This window comes from Epinephelus lanceolatus, chromosome 16 (assembly GCF_041903045.1).
Source record: "Epinephelus lanceolatus isolate andai-2023 chromosome 16, ASM4190304v1, whole genome shotgun sequence".
NCBI classification, from domain to species: domain Eukaryota; kingdom Metazoa; phylum Chordata; class Actinopteri; order Perciformes; family Serranidae; genus Epinephelus; species Epinephelus lanceolatus.
The window spans coordinates 32,533,538-32,552,697 of NC_135749.1; the positions used below are offsets into that span (position 1 = coordinate 32,533,538).

Here is a 19,160-nt window from a genome sequence, read left to right on the forward strand (position 1 = left end):
CAGTCCCGGACATAACGTGCACGGGCTTGGGCTGGGTCGGGCTGAATTTTTTGGGCCCGATCTAAGCTCTACCCCTGACCCAGTAGTACAGCCACCTCATCAACTATCACTACACCACTGGCTATGGTATAGCTTCTTCATGGGTAGATGACTCTTGTTAATGTCACATTAGCTAATGCAGCTATTTTATTAGAATTAGATGACAACATGAATTAATGTGAATAAATGTTATCTGCATAAAACTTTAATTCATTTTCTCATCTTTGAGAAATAAAATAAAAATAAAAACTAAAATTACATTTTTTTTGTAAATCCCATAGTCCCACACTCAACAACACCATTAAAGTCGGTCGCAAAAGTTACACATTGTGCACACACATCAGATATCATCCTACCACTACATAGCTGTTTCATACATTATCAGGTCTTACTTTGCTTTTTACAGATAGGAAACTTTAATAACCTTATGATTGATTGACATACTTCCAGTCCCTGGGGCTTTGCAAGATCACAAATACGGCACGTCTGGTGTCACTGAAAAGGAGAAAATTCCTGAGCGTTGTAGGAGAGAACACAAGCAGCTAAGGCTGACCAATCACAGATCTTCCGATTTTCCCTTTGTCTCTATAACCCTAGCATGTTGGAGGATTTTTTATCATGTACTTTCTATCTTAACCAGCCAGGTTGCCTAAAGAAAAACTTGGCATTGTACAGTCCTGCAAACTACGGATGTGTTACATTTGTGCGTTCATATGTGTTGTATATGACATGTATATGAGCTGACTTTGTCATAAGAGGGTGGAGAGGATGGTAGATAGCGTAATCCTTAGGCGAGAAGGCTGCCAAGCGGCAGACCACTGTTCGAGATCAACAAACAATAAAACCTGTTGTTTTTTTAGCAAGACATCTGCGGCATTTCCAGCCGTGATCGTGGCATCAGAACTGGATATTTCAAGCCCCAAACAGGAACCGTAACAGGAACAGTAAACAAGTGTTCCTTTTTTATTTGCTTTGTTTTGTTTTTATGCCTTAACATAACCAAATGTTGTTGAAATGTCAAGAAATGTAAAGTTCCAACATATATGCTACATAACAATGTACAAATCTTACATATACAACGTACAATGCCAACATTATTCTGGAGATTGGGTTGATGAAGCATAGTGTACACTGTATTAGGAAACACTTAGCATGTACCTTCTAAATGCTACAAGTATAAATCCAGCTTAAGGGTAACACTAACTGACACCCTGTGACTGTGTGCAGATTTGTGTGTCTATGTGAATGAATATGCGTGCGTCTATGTGTGTGTAACAACAGCCAAACACTGACAATATCACTATTTGCTAATAGTCCTGATGTCGCTGTTTACAAGGCTTCTGTCTCAGAGGCCTCAGAGATGCAGGTGGTCTCTTTCTCTCTCTCTGTCCCCAGCTGCCTCATGCCCAGCTTCTGTCACTAACTCATTAAGTTGCTTAATTATGGCGGCAGACGAACATGTGTGCACAGGGACAGCTGAGTCTGTGTGAAAAACTGTTGTGTCTCCCGTCATCCTGTCCTTGGTTGTTTCCTGCAACCTGCAGCAGTAATTGTTTTAACCCAAACCAGTCATTGTTGCTGTGGTATCTTTTTGTTTTTCTCTCACGATTGTTTTTTTTATCCTTGGCTGCCCTCCTCCTTTTCTCTTTACTTTCATTGTATTCATTTCTATTTACTAAACTCTAAAGCTACATCTCACCAAGGCTAATGTGTCCATCCTCCTGATACTTGTTCTGTGTCCTTGTGCCTTCAGTGAAAAGCTAGACTTGGGCAATCATTTCCACTATTTTTCAAAATATCATTCAGCCTTGCAGTCTTTGTCCTTCTTCCTTACATGAATGCCTCCCAATCGGGCTGTAATTTCCTACGTCCTTAACATTTTCTCATCCTCAGCTATGAATCATCCTGTTATAATATTTTTTGTTCCCATTATGAAGTGTGTGCAGCAGTGAAGAGCTCCCTGCACTGAAAGTCACAGGTGTTGCTTTCAGACTTCTGAGATATTTGAAATGACCTAGTCGAATTAAATGTAATAATTATCGGGGATTGATTGATCTTGACGGGCAAAGAAGCAACTAATAACAGGGTTTCAAAAGTGTAAAACTTGTGCCTCATCACATCCCTGCAGAAATGTACTTTAAAGTGTCTCGCAGGCTTCAAAGACAAACTATTGATTTTACAAAGTAAACTGAAAAAGTTCAACTATTTTCTTTTTGCATTAATCCAGAGAGGGTTGACTGAGCGCACCTTGTTTCAACAGCACATTTTATTTCACAAAACTCTCCTTTCTGCCTCTCAGCCAGCCATTAATTCACATTAGTTCCATGATTGCATTATGGTATATTATTATAATTCATTATAATATAAATAATGATATAAAATGCTAAAACTTGAAACTTGTTTGATAACAGTAATCCATCACAGAGAACATTAAGTTGCGTTTAATTATATTACATAATTATGATGTCGTTTTATGGCAATGTACTAGAAAGTTCAAGCTGATTAGAAAAAGTCTCCAGTTTGATCTCCCAAACAGCAATGTTTCAATGTAAGAAGTAAACTTAATGGTCAGTATCCGTTGTACATGCTTGCTTGTAGTTTTCTGGTTTTCAGTTTCCAACAACATCATTTGTTTTCTCAGTTTTCTGTGAGGGGGTGAATTGCGTGTAGTGCAAAGCACCTTGAGTGATCACTATGGCTAGAAAAGCCTTAAATTAAGGCAGTCCATATTACAACACCAGGGTACCAGGGTAGTTTTAAGTCTCTGCAAGTATATTGTTTGTAGTGTAAATATTTGATGTCTTAAATAGTCATCATTTAGTTGAATAAACAGAAGAAATGAACATTTAAAGTTTGCTTCTGTGTCTTCTCAGGGCTCAACAATAAGGATCAGGTGCAGGGCAAGTAAAATGCTATTTAGGGCTAGTAAATGTAACAACTCACCTAGGGTGACCAGACGTCCCGAAAAATTCGGGATAGTCCCGAAATCCAAGCAGTTGTCCAGAATCCTGAATCCTGTCCTAATTGTCCCGAAAATTACACTAGAGCAGAGTCTGGAGTACAGACATCTATTGCTGCTTTAATTCTGAGCTATGCTTTTAATGGAGTCCATGTCATTGGTCCGACAGCCCATTGGTCCGACATCCCATTAGTCCGACGGTCCGCGGTGCTGAACGGCTCCCGGCGGGCGTATTTCTACCTTGATGGTGCGCCGCGACTGGCCTGAGTCAGCTGGGAAAGGCTTGAGGCGAAGCAGGCTCAGGGCTTACGTGTTTGCCACTTTCTTTTTCATTTTAACCCACACCATGATCTTTTCCTAACTGTAACCAAGTGGTTTTTGTGCCTAAACCTAACCAGACCTTAACCACAGGGCATCATGATGATTTCAGAACAACAGGACTTCGGAACAATGAGTTTAATATGGTCGGAACAATGGGATGTCGGACCAATGGGCTGTTGGACCAATGGGCAGTTCCCCTTTTAATGAAACTGACATGTCATGACAGTCAAGCACCATTCACAGTACCGATCGGGCACTTGTGAAAATGGCAGTGAGCAAAGTTCATGAGCTGAAACATAGGCAAGTATTTCAGTTATCCTGGAAACCGGGGTTTAGTTGGGTGGTGTAAGCCCAGTTCAGACCAAAGATTCACAATGAGACAAGTTGAAACTTGAACTACTTGCAATGCGCCAGTCTGTGATGTTCAGAAAACCTGTCAGTTTACACCACGGACTGTAAAAAATAAGGGACGTAGCTTCTGTGACAACACCCATTGGTTTGTGGACTTCGGTTCTAAAGCATTGAGTTCTGCATTTTGGCCATTGGCCTTTGTTGTTTTGGACCCAGAAATGAACATATATGAGGGGTGGATCTGACTAAGAAGCCAAAGTCACTATCGGCAGACAGCCTGTTACTCAGAGTAGCTCGCCCTTAATTATGCCTAACTTTAAGCCTTAATAAAATGTTATGAAAAAAAAAAACAGTCGTCAAGATGGTTGCAGCGTGACAGTACGTGTCTCGATCGCTCTGTCTGTTTGAAGCTGTTTGTAGCCGATAATACTGCAATTTTATGCATTATTATCTTATCTTATTAGTCTGACAAGTTTAAACATCTCAGTTGCATCGTGGTGAGCTCTTTTCCTCTGCTTGTTTGTTTGTGAAAATAGCAACTTTAACTCTACAAAGTTTGCTGGACGCCATTGAGAAGAGTAAAACTGAAATGCTGATCCACATCAATTCAAAAGTGGATCCTATTCAGGCTGGCCTGACTAAAATTCAGACCTCCCTTGATACATTGGGATCACAAGTCGAGCTAATAGAGGAGAGAGCCGGCAAAAATGAGAACCATGTTGATAATCTACTTTTTCGTGTGAAAGCACTGGAGGAAGAAAATACCTACCTCCGTGAGAAGACGGATGACCTGGAGAACAGGAGTCGCCGCTCGAACCTCCGTATCATCGGAATTCCTGAGTCTGCTGAAGGCACTGATATGATACGGTTCATGTCCCAGTTAATTTCATCGTTATTCGGTCGGGAGAACTTCCCCACCTCTCCAACCACTGAAAGAGCCCACCGCTCACCGACACATCGTCCGAGTGGCCGGGATACCCCTAGGCCCATCATCATGAAGATGCTCAACCTCCAAGACAAGATGAAAATCCTTCGACTGGCCAGGGAGAAAAGGAGAGTGGAATTCAACGGGTCCCGTGTCTACTTCAATCCAGACCTCAGCGCAGACTTGGCGAGACGACACAAGAGCTTCGCTAACATCAAACGCGAGTTTCGTGAATGTAAGCTGAAGTACTTTGTTCGCTATCCATGCACATTGTGTGTCACTATTGATGGCAAAGAAGAACGCTTTGACTGTCCCAAGCGTGCTGAAGCTGCCTTATTATCTGTCCTGAAAGTATGTGCTAGTAGGGCTGAAGTTGCTGGCTCTGGCTTGGCTAGTGTTAGGCTAGCTACTTTACCTGCTAGCCAGCATCTTGTCGGTGGACTGAGCTGGCAAACGAACTGTCCGATTGACTCTCCTCTTCATCTTATTTTGATTTTCTCTGTTCTTTCATGGGGATTATATGTGATTCTTCTGTTTATGCCTTATGTTTTTGTAGTTATATGCTAATGGTTTAATGCGAATGGAGCTACACTACCATGTTTACTACACATCCTGTGTTTACATTTTGACTGTCGTAGAAAACACGCGTCACTTCCCCTAACGCCTTTGCGTGACTTACGTTGATATCATGGTTAGGCTACGATGCCGCCTGTAGAAAATAGAAAATGTTTATTTATTTATTTTTTCTCCCTCTCCCTCTCTCTTTTTGTATGTATGTGTATGTATGTATGTATATATACTTATTTTTTCTGGCAGGCTACAAATATATATATATATATGTATATATATATATATATATATATATTTTCTCTCTTTTTCTCTTAAAAACAGACAGAGCATTGGGTTTATAGTTAATCCTTACCGGTTTGCCCTGGACTATGGCATTTGGTGCTACTTGGGCCAAAGCTTGGGCATCCTGATAATATTAATATATAATATTAAAGGATTAAAAGTAACTCATTTAAACATTATAAGTCTTGTACCCAATATTGATTTACTTCGGACATGGGTTTTTCTTCATAGACCGAATATCATTACACTTTCTGAAACATTTCTTAACAGTGATATTTCTGATAATGAAATTAGCATTACAAATTATATCTTATATAGAGCCGACAGAATTTCCAGGCATGGAGGTGTGGCTATTTATGTCTCCGCAGACATTGCATCTGAATTAGTTATTCCCCCTGTTGACCCTCAAGATTTCGAGTCAGTTTTTGTGAAAATTGTTTTCCATACAAATAAGTGCTTACATATAGGCAGTATATACAGACCACCCTCTTCCCCAATGGGCTCCTTTAATAACCTGATCTCAACTATCACTTCTATTTCTGCCATGAATGAATTAATCCTACTAGGAGATTTCAATAGAAACTGGCTAGACAAATCATCTGATACAGTTAAAAGAAAATTTAATGGTATAAATCTTACCCAGCTAATAAACGAACCCACAAGGGTCACCAAGAAAACAAATTCTTTGCTTGATTGGATACTAGTCTCACATCCAAATAGGATTATTTAGTCTGGTGTTATGTCTGATTGCTTCAGTGATCATTCAATCATTTATTGTGTATGGAAAATTAAACTCCCCAAATCACCACCAAAGATGATCAAGATTAGGCAGCATAAGAAAATGGATTTTGATTTATTTCGTAATGATTTGATTAACGTTAACTGGGACCGATTTCAATTAATACCTAATGTATATGATGCCTGGGACTTTTTTAACACAGAATATCATGAAGTGCTTGACAGACATGCTCCATGGAAAATGGTTAAGGTCAGGGGTGAACATCTACCCTGGATCACCCCTGAACTTATTAGTCTCTTTAGGCAGAGAGACAAAGCATGGTCAACTTACCGTAGGACGAGAAACAATGCTGACTGGGAAGTGTATAAGCAACTTAGAAACTCTGATTTCAAAAATCGAAAACAATTTTGGTGGAAAATTAAATCTATTACGAACACCAAAGAAAAGCATACTATTAATCAAATAAGAGTTGATGATACAGTTTTACACAACTCTTTATCTGTTGCACAAGCACTAAATCAGCATTTTTCTTCTGTCTGTTCTGCTCTCCTTCCATATACCAGTGACTTGTGTGGTAACACTCCACCTTCCTGCAGCTCTTCTTTTTCATTCAGAAAAATCATGCCAACTGAAGCACTGAGTGCCATTGTGGAACCCAATGGAAACAGTAGTGCTGGACTTGACGGTCTAGAAAATAGATATATCAAACTAGCTGCCAATGTTCTTATTTATCCTCTTGCAGATTTATTTAATCTCTCACTTCTAACAAGTGAATTACCTATCATTTGGAAATCTGCACGAATCACTCCACTCCATAAAGCAGGAGATGTTCTTGACTGTAATAATTATGGACCTATATCTATCATTTGTTCAATTGCTAAAATCTTTGAAAAACTGGTCTATTATCAACTGTCTGAATACCTCAAGACTAATAGTATTCTATCACCCTCTCAGTCTGGCTTTAGATCCAATCACTCAACAACTATTGCCTTGTTGAAAATAACAAATGATATTTTTACTGCTGCAGGTAAAGGTGAAGTTACTGGTGCAATATTCATTGATTTAACCGAAGCCTTTGATTTTGTTGACCGTTATTTGTTATTAGATAAGCTTCATAACATCGGTCTCTCGAGTAATGCAATTTTGTGGTTTAAAGGGCCACTGTGTAAAATGGGTTGAAAACCGTTGAAAACAGTGACATCAGTGGTCAAATTCTAGATTGCAGGGCTCACTTGCTCACCCCTCCCGTCGGGTAAATGACGGTGGCCTCGTAGGGACAAAAAGCCTTGCGCAGACACGAGTTTTTCAGGAGTAGGTCTATCTAGCGACGAGGTGAATGTTTATTTAGAAATCTAAACCATGTTACGATATTGTAATGAATCACTCACGAGCAGGAGACCAGAGTAGCGTTCGGGAAAAAGGCCCATTTATTTGAGCACTCCAAAAACTCTGGTAACACTCCAGGGGGTAAAAGACTCCATCCCAAACTCTGACTCTTCTGGCGTAATATACACACTCCATACACACATTCTCGTTTACGATACCTAGCAGGCACCCCCTCCCCTCTCTGCTCCACCAATCTCCAGCCCGCACACTGACTGACAGCGTAGCCTGTAAACAGAGCTCAGCTGTTTATTTAGCCTAGCAATATCTCCGGACTATAGTAGCTGCAATGGACGACTTTGAACGCGATTTTGAAGAGTTTCTTGTAGCGGACACAGACCCAGAGCCATACCTGTTTGAGCCGGAGCGTACAGATGAGGAACTTGGATACTGAGCGGGTGAGAAGAGAGGCTGAATCCTCCGCTCCCATTTTGCTGCACAGAATGGGATTCGGTGCTACTGCTACCATCGTTGGGGAGATATATCATCAGGAGGAAAAGCACCGCAGAGAGTGCATCACAAGGAGTGAAGTTGCGTCTTCTTTTCCTCGCAGATGACATTCGGGTTCATTCTCTCCTGTTGCGTGGTAAGTGTGGTCCATTCGCAAACTTTATAACTAAAAAAAACTTTTCACTACTCTCTATCGATGAACTACTAACACTCTCTGCTGTTTCCTCCTCCTTCTTCCTTCCTTCCACTGTCTTCGTTGGTTCATTTATACACGCGAAACGCGTTCTCTGGCTGGCTGGATTGTCCGGTCGGTCTGCCATACATACATGGCGGCGCAAGATGGCAACCTCTCTAAAGCAAGGCCCTTGCTATATATATATATATATATATACATATATAAAAGCATAATTATAAGGCTACGAAAACCAAACAAATTTTATTTTATAGCGATTATACACTTATATAAACATATTAATGGGTAGAATATACAGATTCAGATTCAGATTTGACAATAAACCATGCCAAATATCACACACTGGCCCTTTAACTCCTATCTCCATGACAAGAAACAATGTGTTGTTTTAGATGGTAAATGCTCTGACTTGTTGGTTCAGGAAAGGGGTGTGTTCCAAGGATCAACCTTGGGACCCCTTCTTTTTTTCTTTATATGTTATTGATTTACCATCTATCCTCACTAACTCCTGTGCGCAACTGTATGCAGATGACACCATCATTTACACATCGAAATCTGACTTACCTGAAGTTCAAGCCACACCTCAGTACTCTTGAAGATTGGCTCTTGCACAACAAACTACTTCTTAACAAAAACAAATCTTTCACCATGATCTTTAGCACAAATTCTAAATTGAAATCCATTGCAGGTCCTTGTGTCATATCTTGTAAAGACGGTACTCCACTACAGAAGGTTGATAAAATCAAATATCTTGGTGTATGGCTAGACCCCACCTTATCATTTAAAACACACATTGATCATACTGTACGTAAGGTCAATTGTCGAATTAATATGCTACATAGGTCTAGAAACTGTTTTACTCGTAGTGTCCGGAAGAAATTTGTTAATCAACTTATTCTTCCAATATTAGATTATTGTGATGTTGTGTATATTTCTGTATCTAAATGTGTGCTAGCTCCCCTTTTCAAAGTATATAATAGAATCTGTAGTTTTATACTCGAATGTCCCTTTCATACTCATCATTGTTCAATGTACCAGACACTTCAGTTCCCATTTTTACATATAAGACGACAGATGCACTGCTGCAATTTATATTTAAATGTATTTACTTTAACTACCCCCCGTATCTTAAACAATATTTTGTCCAACTTACCTCTAATTATCATGCCAGACACTCCACTCAACCCTATTTTTCTGTTCCACGTACTAGTAAATCAATAGGTAAAAAAGCATTTATGTTTAAAGCTCCAAATGATTGGAATCACTTACCTGTGGGTATTCGATCTTCTTCACCCCTAAGTTGTTTTAAACAAGCTCTGTCTTCCCATATGGAAACAACTTGTTCATGCTTTCATTGAATTTGTCACCATATTTTATTGAACATCTGTCCAAACTGTGGTTGCAACTTGTTTGAATGACTTTTGTTTGTTTGTCCTGTCTTGTTATATTATTTTCCACTGCATTGTCTGTCAGTATTTTATTTTATTGTATTGTCTCTTATTCTGTTGTGTTGTGCTGAGTTGTGTTGTATTGTTTAAATTATGTGTGTGGGACCCCCTCGAAAACGAGTTGTGACAACTCAAGGGATTTATCCCATGAATAAACAAACTTTCCAACAACGACAGGGAAAATTAACTATAGAGACAAAACCGTTTTTTGTACCAGGCTGTAAACATGTTAATTTCTGCAGTAAAGTTGACATTTTAACATGAGGGTCTATGGGGATTGACTCGCCAACCTCATGTGGCCATTCAAAGAATTGCAATTTTTGGCACTTTCGTGTTTGTTTCATTTTTCAGCCCTGGATGTTGCTGCTTGGTTTACACTAATGCAACTAGACCAGACAGTATATCATGCTCATAGCAACAACTCTTTGTACTTTTGTTTTGATTTCCAGCTTTTCTGGCTTACTTTCCACCTGAATAAACTTTGTGGATTCGTAAAATATGAAGAATTGTGATAGTGAGATACCTGAACAACATAAATATAAACAAAACAACCTGAGCTCCACATGGACTGAGTTCAAGATAAGCACCACAATACACAATCCTATAACCAGTGCACATACAGCAGACAGCAGCAGGACCTACCCTCCAGCACCAGTCGCGCTGAGTAGGACCAATTCACACCTCTGCAACCTTTCCCTGCAATGTTCTAAAATGGTTTTGTCTGGTCGTGAATCTTTGGTCTGAACTGGGCTTTAGAGGATGTGGGTGAAACTCCAACAATGCATTGCACAGTTTGCCGCATGTTTGAGAACAAGGCTGATGAAAAAGGGTTGTTTTTAAAAGGTACATCAGGTTTCAAGAAAATGTACTTAAGTACCATAACAAGAGCCGTCAGGATCACGCTTGCCTGGCAGGGAGGGCTGCTGACAACTCCCAGTTCCCCTTAGTCTTTGTTGTTATTTCATTACCACTAATATATAAAACTATTTGAATAGGAGCAAGTAAAAGTATACTTTGTGCAAGTTGATTTCTGACCCACTTGCTTGACCGAGCAAGTGGAGAGAAAAAAACATGATGTTGAACCCTGATCTTTATGTGTATAATCTCAGCTAACTAAGAATTTCTACACCATTTTGTCTCTCTGTGCTCTGCCATCACTACTTTGATGTTAGTGACATATCTGAGCTAACTGGAGTAGCCTTACTGGTTTCATTGTGGTTCTCCAGCAAGATCAGCAACAGGCTTCTGGCTGAAAAAAGAAATTATTATTACCCTAAAAAATCTCAAAATCCTTCAACAGAAAAATCCAAAGAGGAAGACAGTGCCACACTGCCACTGCTCTCTGATTGACAGGTGATAACAATGAGCGCTGAACACAAGGTGTCGACAGAAACATAGCCAGAGGACTTTAAGGATTGTGACTCTGAGAACCTGGTAAGAGGCGTCTCAGTGGTGTCTGGTCAGGAACCACAGAGTCTTTTGTTTTCATAGAGTTTTGGGGCCAGGCCAGGACTGAGACTAATGAACTTCTGTTCAGTAGCCAACTCGTCTAGCCTCCAAAGTCCCCCGGCTGCAGTCAAGTAACCTCTGTTTCCTGCCAGGTGAAACACGACAGAGCTGTGAATCCCCTCACTTCCCCACCTACTGACCACCTGAGCCTCATTTACAGCTGTCGGCAGAGCTCGAGGAGAAACACGGCTCAGTTTCATGTCGCACGTGGAGACAAAAGAAAACACTCCAATTTACATCCAGTTCATCAACAAAGCCTGTGAAGCTTTTTCACTGAGGAAGAGCGCTTTGGATTCTTCTTTTCAAAGACTGCACCACGTGCTCCTATGCACAGCACCGTCTTAAGGCAATGCTTTGTAGGACGATGTCGAGTTCACGAATGTTATGATGTTTTCCAACAATTAAATGAAAAAAATATAGACAGAAAAGAGAGAAGACACAAAGTTGATGCAGGACAATAGCAGAGATTTGAACTCATGAGATCTGATTTCAATAAACAGCTTATTCTTGTTTGGTATATACTTTTCATTGTTTTTTATTCAGACTTTTTTAAGGTTTTTTTCGACTCACACAAACTCATTCTAACTCCAGGCGACCTGTTTTCCAGGTGGTGTCCAGCAGAGCTGACATGGCCATCGGTTCTCTCACCATTAATGAAGAGAGATCAGAGGTTGTGGAGTTTTCCGTTCCATTCGTGGAGACTGGCATCAGCGTCATGGTTTCTCGCAGCAATGGAACCGTGTCACCTTCTGCCTTCCTTGGTGAGTTGAGTTGCATTCACTTGCGCAGGGATAAAATTGCTTTAATCGCAGCCTTAAAAATAAATCCAGGATGAGGTGTTAAGAATATGTTTTCAGTTGATTTACCTACACGTGTGTGAACAGTATGACAAAAATTAGGAAGTAGAAGATCAAAGAAACCCAAGCGTAATTATATCAAGACCCATTGTGTATCTCTACAAATAGTAGGAACATAAAGTCAAGTCAGTTCAAGTGAGTTTATTTGTATAACAGCTTGATTCCTGAGAGAGAGGAACTCAGCAGAGGCTAAACATGACATTTTGCTTGCAGCCTAAAAGTGTGTTAAATCTGGAAACCCTGGATTATACAGTATGTGTGCATATGAGTGTTTATTCTTTGGGCACAACTATAATTAAGAGAGAATTCTTCAAAAAATGGGACTTACAGACGCACATCAGTAATTGCCAATCTACGTCAATAAAGTCCAGATAAATAGGTCCAATATAAAGCATCAAGAACATACACTCAAATATAAAACTTGATTAAAATCATGGTACATATAATATGAGGTGTATTTATTTCAGATGTCAAACTCTACTGGGATGTCCCAGCTACAGTAGTTAATTTACATCATGTTGCGCGCTCTCTGTGTCCTACTTACTGTGTTTGTGTTTCCGAATCAAATCAGAGGGGAATTTCACAGTTTTATTTTTGTCACTGTTGCGATCTTATTCTCTTACGTAGTTTTTGGCATATAGTCAAAACTTAAATGGAATATCTCACACATATTGTCAAAGTGGAGGCAGTTTTACTGAAAATATACATTCTGAAGTAGGAAGGCAAAACATAAATGCTTGCTGAGTCAACCAAATCCCACAGAGATGTAGCGTAGTGGCTGTGTATTACTGAGGGATAATGTTGAAGAATAGAGAGATTCCAAAGTATTGACCTGCTGTTATTTTACCGCTGGTGTGGAAAATCTTTCTCAATCCACTTTACTGCCCAAGTGTTCACAGGAACCAAAGGTTTCTTCGAACACACCAACACAGAGGCCTTGAAAAAGCATTCGCAACCTACAGTATCTGGAAAAGTCTTGTCATTACCAAACATAAAAAGAGTTGCAGGGCTCTTAGATAGTACAGTACCTCAGGGTTTTGTCTAAATTTGTAGAACTTAAAAATTCTATTGAACCAAAGCCTGTAAAGGTTAAAGTCTTAATGAGGAGGTCATTCATGACTACAGTTCAGTTCAGACAGAATAGTTATGGTTATTAATAAATTATCTTCTTTAAAGGGGCCCAATTATGCTTTTTATTATTTCCTTTTTTGCATACGTATATTCAACTTTCAAAACAAGCTTATGCCAGATTGTGAGGGATTTCGTTATGTGGTCATCTGCTCCAGGCGTGTTACTGCATGTGTTTACATTACACTACACTACATGTTTACATCAGGGAAGCACATAATTATGGATGCCCTTATTATCAATTTCTCCCTGATTTTGCATCCCACTGGAACATATCCAAGTGTGTTTAAAAGGTTTTATTGGTGATTTTTCACTGAACAAAGTGCCGCCATACTCTGTTACAGCCATTTTCCCTGCTGCAAATACACTGCGACATTTAGCTACATGATCACCTCAGGGAAACGTGTTGTTGGTTGCTGATGCTCTTAATTTCTCCCTGACTTTAGATCCAATATCTGCTGGAACACGTCTGGTTGTTTACAGTGGAAAGAGCTGCTATACTATGTTAAAACTATTTCCAAGATGCACTTACACTGCATGTAGCTAGTGATGGTCAAATGGAGCCTCATGATGCATTTTCTTTATTTTATGAGCCCACTAGATGGTGCTAGAGACTCAAAGAATGGCAATTCAGTGTGCTTTCAACTTTTTATTGAAGAAAAAGCGCCATCTAGTGGGCTCATATAATGAAGAAAATCCTTCATGAGGCTTCGTTTGGCCATCACTACATGTAGCTACATGCTAATATCCGGAATAAAATAGAATCTCAGTTGTTGATGTTGTCTATTTCTCCCCGATTTAACATCATACTTCTGCCGGGACATGTCTAATTATGTTTAGATGCTTTTTTTGGTGATTTTTCAAGGTAGAAAGTCTAGCTCTAGTCTGCAGATACACTGCTACACGTAGTTGCATGCTAACGTCAATGAAACATGTAATCTTGGTTACTTATGTTTTTATTTTTAGATCAAATAACTGCTGACAGTTTTGAAGATTGTGCTTTAGAAGCTTTTATTAGTGATTTTGACAGTAAGTGCTGCCTTACTACTTTACAGTCATCCCCACTGCACATACACTACACTATACTAACCTGAGGGAAACTTGTAATCTTGGCTGCTAATGTTGTTAATTTCTTTCTGATTTCAGACCATATTCCTGACAGAATATGTCCAGTTGTGTTTAGAAGCTTTTATTGATGATTTTTCAAAATAGAAAGTGCTGCCTTTCTCCATTACAGTCATTTCCCAGCTACAGGACGGGGGCTTGCAGAGACAGGTGCTAAAACAAGCGTTTCAGACAGAGGGTGGATACAGCTGTTCCAGCACAGACAGTTGAAGGAAAATAACGTTTTTTTTGAAAATCAAAGCATGTAATCATTATTACCCAAAATATAAATATGAACCTGAAAATTAGCTTAATAAGTCCTGTTTAAGGGGAATTGGGGGTGTTAGCTAAACCTACAAGCCAGACTTCATCTCTTATTAAATTCAGTAATAATGAACAGGTTCTTCATGATGTGTTTTTTTCCAGACCAGTGCAATTATTAATCTATGAAGTACTTTGAAGGAGTTACTGATTATCCCACATTTTCCATTTTCTAAAGCTGGGCAGACGCCATATGCATTAAGACTGGTTTGAACCCAGGTTTTATTATTTTAGAATTGGACCACATTTCAGCCAGATTGGTTGTCTCTTGACATGCAATTTGACGAGGCAACAACCAACTATCTGGCTCACAGACAATGGATTGGATTTTAGCATGTGAGAAATTTTGATCGTCTTTATTTTGAGTGGTTCCACAGTCCTATTTCCTCTGAGACTGAGCTGTGATATAAAATTGAATGTCCCTGTAGAACAGACAGCCCATATTGTTTGTATCTTCTAGCCATCTGTGATTACATAGTTTTCATTTTTGTCTCAATTTGTGTTTGTAGTAGACTTACACAAAGCAACGTTGCCTTTCTCTCTTCCTAGATAACAATGTTGGGGTTGGAGCCATCTTGTTTGAATACATGGTATTAAAAATGATCACTGAACAAAAGTGTGTACAATATAGTCGCAGGTTCTGGCTTTGCAAACAGGCAGATTAAAAAAGAGGCTCCAGTGTGTGCCCAGCTTACAGGATAGAAGCTTGTGCCTGAAAGGTTGCCAGTTTGATCACAGACCGACACTTGCCTCCCCCCTATTATCACCTGTGAGTGCACGTGAGCAAGGCACTTAATGGCTCCAGTGGAGCTGCTCAGTGGCTAACAGATCAGACTGTGTTAATGAGCAGCTTTCAGGTGTGAATGTGTGTAATTGAGCGAGTGTGAAACAGGGTCTCCGTGAAAAAGGCAGCAAGTTTCCCAGGTTTAAAAGAAGTTGATCCCTTGCTCAACAAGAAGCTTGTCTTATTCCTCTTTTGCATTCCAGTCTATTTTCTGCAAGTGTGGTTTTAGAAATCGGTCTCTACAATTTTACTTCAGAATTTGTGACATTTTTGCATGTAAAGGGATTTTTCACGTGTAATAAACATGCAAATGTGTTTCATGTTTCTGGGGAGATTAGAATATGTACCAAAGACTGTACATAAAGAGGAACAACGCATCGCCAGTTCTTCCTACTGCACAAAAAAGATATATACAGTACAGGCCAAAAGTTTGGACACACCTTCTCATTCAATGCGTTTTCTTTATTTTCATGACTATTTACATTGTAGATTCTCACTGAAGGCATGAACTTATCCTCAGAAGCAGAGGTGACTCTTGGTCTTCCTTTCCTGGGTCGGTCCTCATGTGTGCCAGTTTCGTTGTAGCGCTTGATGGTTTTTGCGACTCCACTTGGGGACACATTTAAAGTTTTTGCAATTTTCCGGACTGACTGACCTTCATTTCTTAAAGTAATGATGGCCACTCGTTTTTCTTTAGTTAGCTGATTGGTTCTTGCCATAATATGAATTTTAACAGTTGTCCAGTAGGGCTGTTGGCTGTGTATTAACCTGACTTCTGCACAACACAACTGATGGTCCCAACCCCATTGATAAAGCAAGAAATTCCACTAATTAACCCTGATAAGGCACACCTATGAAGTGGAAACCATTTCAGGTGACTACCTCTTGCAGCTCATGGAGAGAATGCCAAGAGTGTGCAAAGCAGTAATCAGAGCAAAGGGTGGCTATTTTGAAGAAACTAGAATATAAAACATGTTTTCAGTTATTTCCCCTTTTTTTGTTAAGTACATAACTCCACATGTGTTCATTCATAGTTTTGATGCCTTCAGTGAGAATCTACAATGTAAATAGTCATGAAAATAAAGAAAACACATTGAATGAGAAGGTGTGTCCAAACTTTTGGCCTGTACTGTATATATATATATATATATATATATATATATATTCAATTCATTGTTTATTTCAGACCCAGGGGGATCCATATCACAATTAAAAAGAAACACAGTAAAAAAAAAACAGCAGAGTAAAATAAGAAAGAAAAATAACACACAAGATACACAAAATACAAAGCCTTCCACAATGTTCAGTGTCTAACATACAGACATGTTCGCCAATGATTCCACAGTCTGGAAGAAAATCTGACAGAACTGCGTACAGGGTTAGCCAAAACAGCAATTAAGTCGTTTTCTGACTCAGATGCCCTACACATAAATCCATACATCAGGTTACGTAGAACAGCAGAGCAGGTAGGTACCCCAACACTAACAAACATATGGCTTGCACTTGAGCTTCTTGAAGCTCTCAGCAGCCTCATGCTGTCATTATAAACCACTGTGAGTTTTCTAATGCTGCCTTGTTTATATCAACACCACAGGTAGGCAGTATACAAAGGTGTACAATACGCTCTAAAGAGTGAGATCTTCACAGATACAGAGCACATGCTGAACTTACGACACAGCATGTTCGCTTGGGCATACAGCTTCCGAAGCTGCCTATAGATATCCTTGTCTTCAGACAGGTCATTTGCGATAATATGACCCAAATATGTAATCTCACTGCACACACTGAGTGCAGTGCCAGACAGATAGAAGTCAGGGTAGGTTGACTGTCTGTCTTCTCTACTTCTGACAATCATGATCTTACTCTTTTTAGCGTTGTATTTTATATCAAAATCAGCACCATACTGTGTGCATATTCTCAAAAGCTGTTGGAGACCAGCACTATATGGGCTAAAGATGACCAAATCATCTGCATACATAAGGTAATTAATTAGTGAGTCACCAACCCTACAACCTGTACCACATGCATTTAAAATCAAAGACAAATCATTCATATACACATTAAAAAGAAAAGGAGACAGAATTCCGCCCTGGCGAACACCATTGGTCACATGGAAGGGAACAGATGTTACATTCCCCTATCGCACTTTCATTGTCTGATGCGAGTACCAATAAACCAAGATTCTAATTAAAAAACCAGGGACCCCACTTTTATTCAATTTTAAAAAATAATTTCTCATGATTTACACGATCAAATGCTTTAGAAGCATCAATGAAGCACATGAACATTGTAGAATTTTGCCTATTATATTTATCTAAAATTTCCTTTAGTGCAAAAATACATAAATCAGTGCCATGGTTTCGTTTAAAACCAAATTGGTTATCAGTAGACAGGACGTACCTCTCAAGTCTACACAGTAGAACTGTCTCCAGCACTTTGGACATGACACTTTGGACCATCTGAGCTGTTCAGCTTCCCCACTTTATCTTTGATAACTGGTACTAGCACAACAAAAAGCATAGAATCAGGTAACACTCCATGAACAAAAAAAAAACCTGTGTAGCACATAGCCACCAGAGGGCACAGTTTCTTACTGGCAAGTATAATATGTTCAGCTGTAATATTATCCAGACCACAGGCCTTATTATCTCTTAACTTCAGTATTCCTTCATGGATTTCAGCAGAAGTAACAATAACATCTTCATTAAACTCTACATTATCCACTACAAACAGATTACTCTTTACACAGGTTAACAGTTCATAATACTGTTTCCGCCATAACTGTGAAATTTCATCAGGACCACTCACACTATCTATATTAGATGGAAGAGATGTTTTGCAGTTATTAATAGTTTTTACTTCTTTCCAGAAGTCATTAACATTATTTTTTTGCAGCTTCCTTGCCAGTGAATCTGACCTCATAGTATTTTCATTTCTTTTAATATAGCTAAGTGCATATTTAAATCTAGCATTAGTGCATTTTTTATTTTCAAACAAAGGGCCATGCCTGCTTCTTCTTGACTCAGCCCACTTTTTAAAAGCATTTCGGGCCTCTGCATGGAGCCCTTCTACATGATCCTTCCAACCTGGCTTAGCATTGCACACTTTTGTCCTGTGTTTATATAGCGGCCTGCTCGAGATACCGAGAGACTCCACAATAGCTTCATACAGGGAACATAATTCCTTACAGTGTTGTACATTCTTACAGTTCATATCCCGACACAATAAGGCATCTTTTGGGACCTTAATATTACCCAGCAAAGCATCAGAATGACTGACATATTTATTAAGATCTTTCTTAGACAATTTTGACCAATCTATTTTCCCTACACCAATGCCATTATCCACAGGCAACAACACTGTTAAATTGCCTGTGTTCAACACAATGAGAAAGGGTATATGGTCCGTGGTAGCCAAATCATAAGCAATTTTCATTATATCGATGGAGTCATGGGCATCCAGTGTACAAAGGCAGTGGTCTAGCCAGGAAGTAGAGTGCCAGGTCTCGCTGATATAAGTATAGCTATCATTTGACAATAGTACCTTACTAGTTTAATCAATCCACTGTCTGAACAAAACTGAATTAAATGATTACCCAATAAAGAGTTGGCATCAGTTACATCAGCATTCATGTCACCAACAACATAGATGCAGGTAGAAGGATTGTCCTGAATAAAAGACATAATAAATGCCAATCTACTGAGGTACTCATCCTCATTTTGTATGCACTCATATGGCATATAGACATTCAAAATGATTAGCTTCTTATCATTACAACACAGGTCAATCCCAATAGC

At 39.3% G+C, this 19,160-nt stretch overlaps 1 protein-coding gene across 1 annotated transcript in view; it reads left to right on the forward strand.

Annotated features, from left to right (window-relative positions):
* grin2da (glutamate receptor, ionotropic, N-methyl D-aspartate 2D, a) overlaps positions 1-19,160 on the forward strand; it is a 408,220-nt gene that overhangs the window by 291,841 nt on the left and 97,219 nt on the right. The window contains exon 10 of the mRNA XM_033636162.2: positions 11,777-11,930. Coding sequence (XP_033492053.1) covers positions 11,777-11,930 — 154 coding nt within the window. The remainder of the gene's footprint in view (positions 1-11,776; positions 11,931-19,160) is intronic.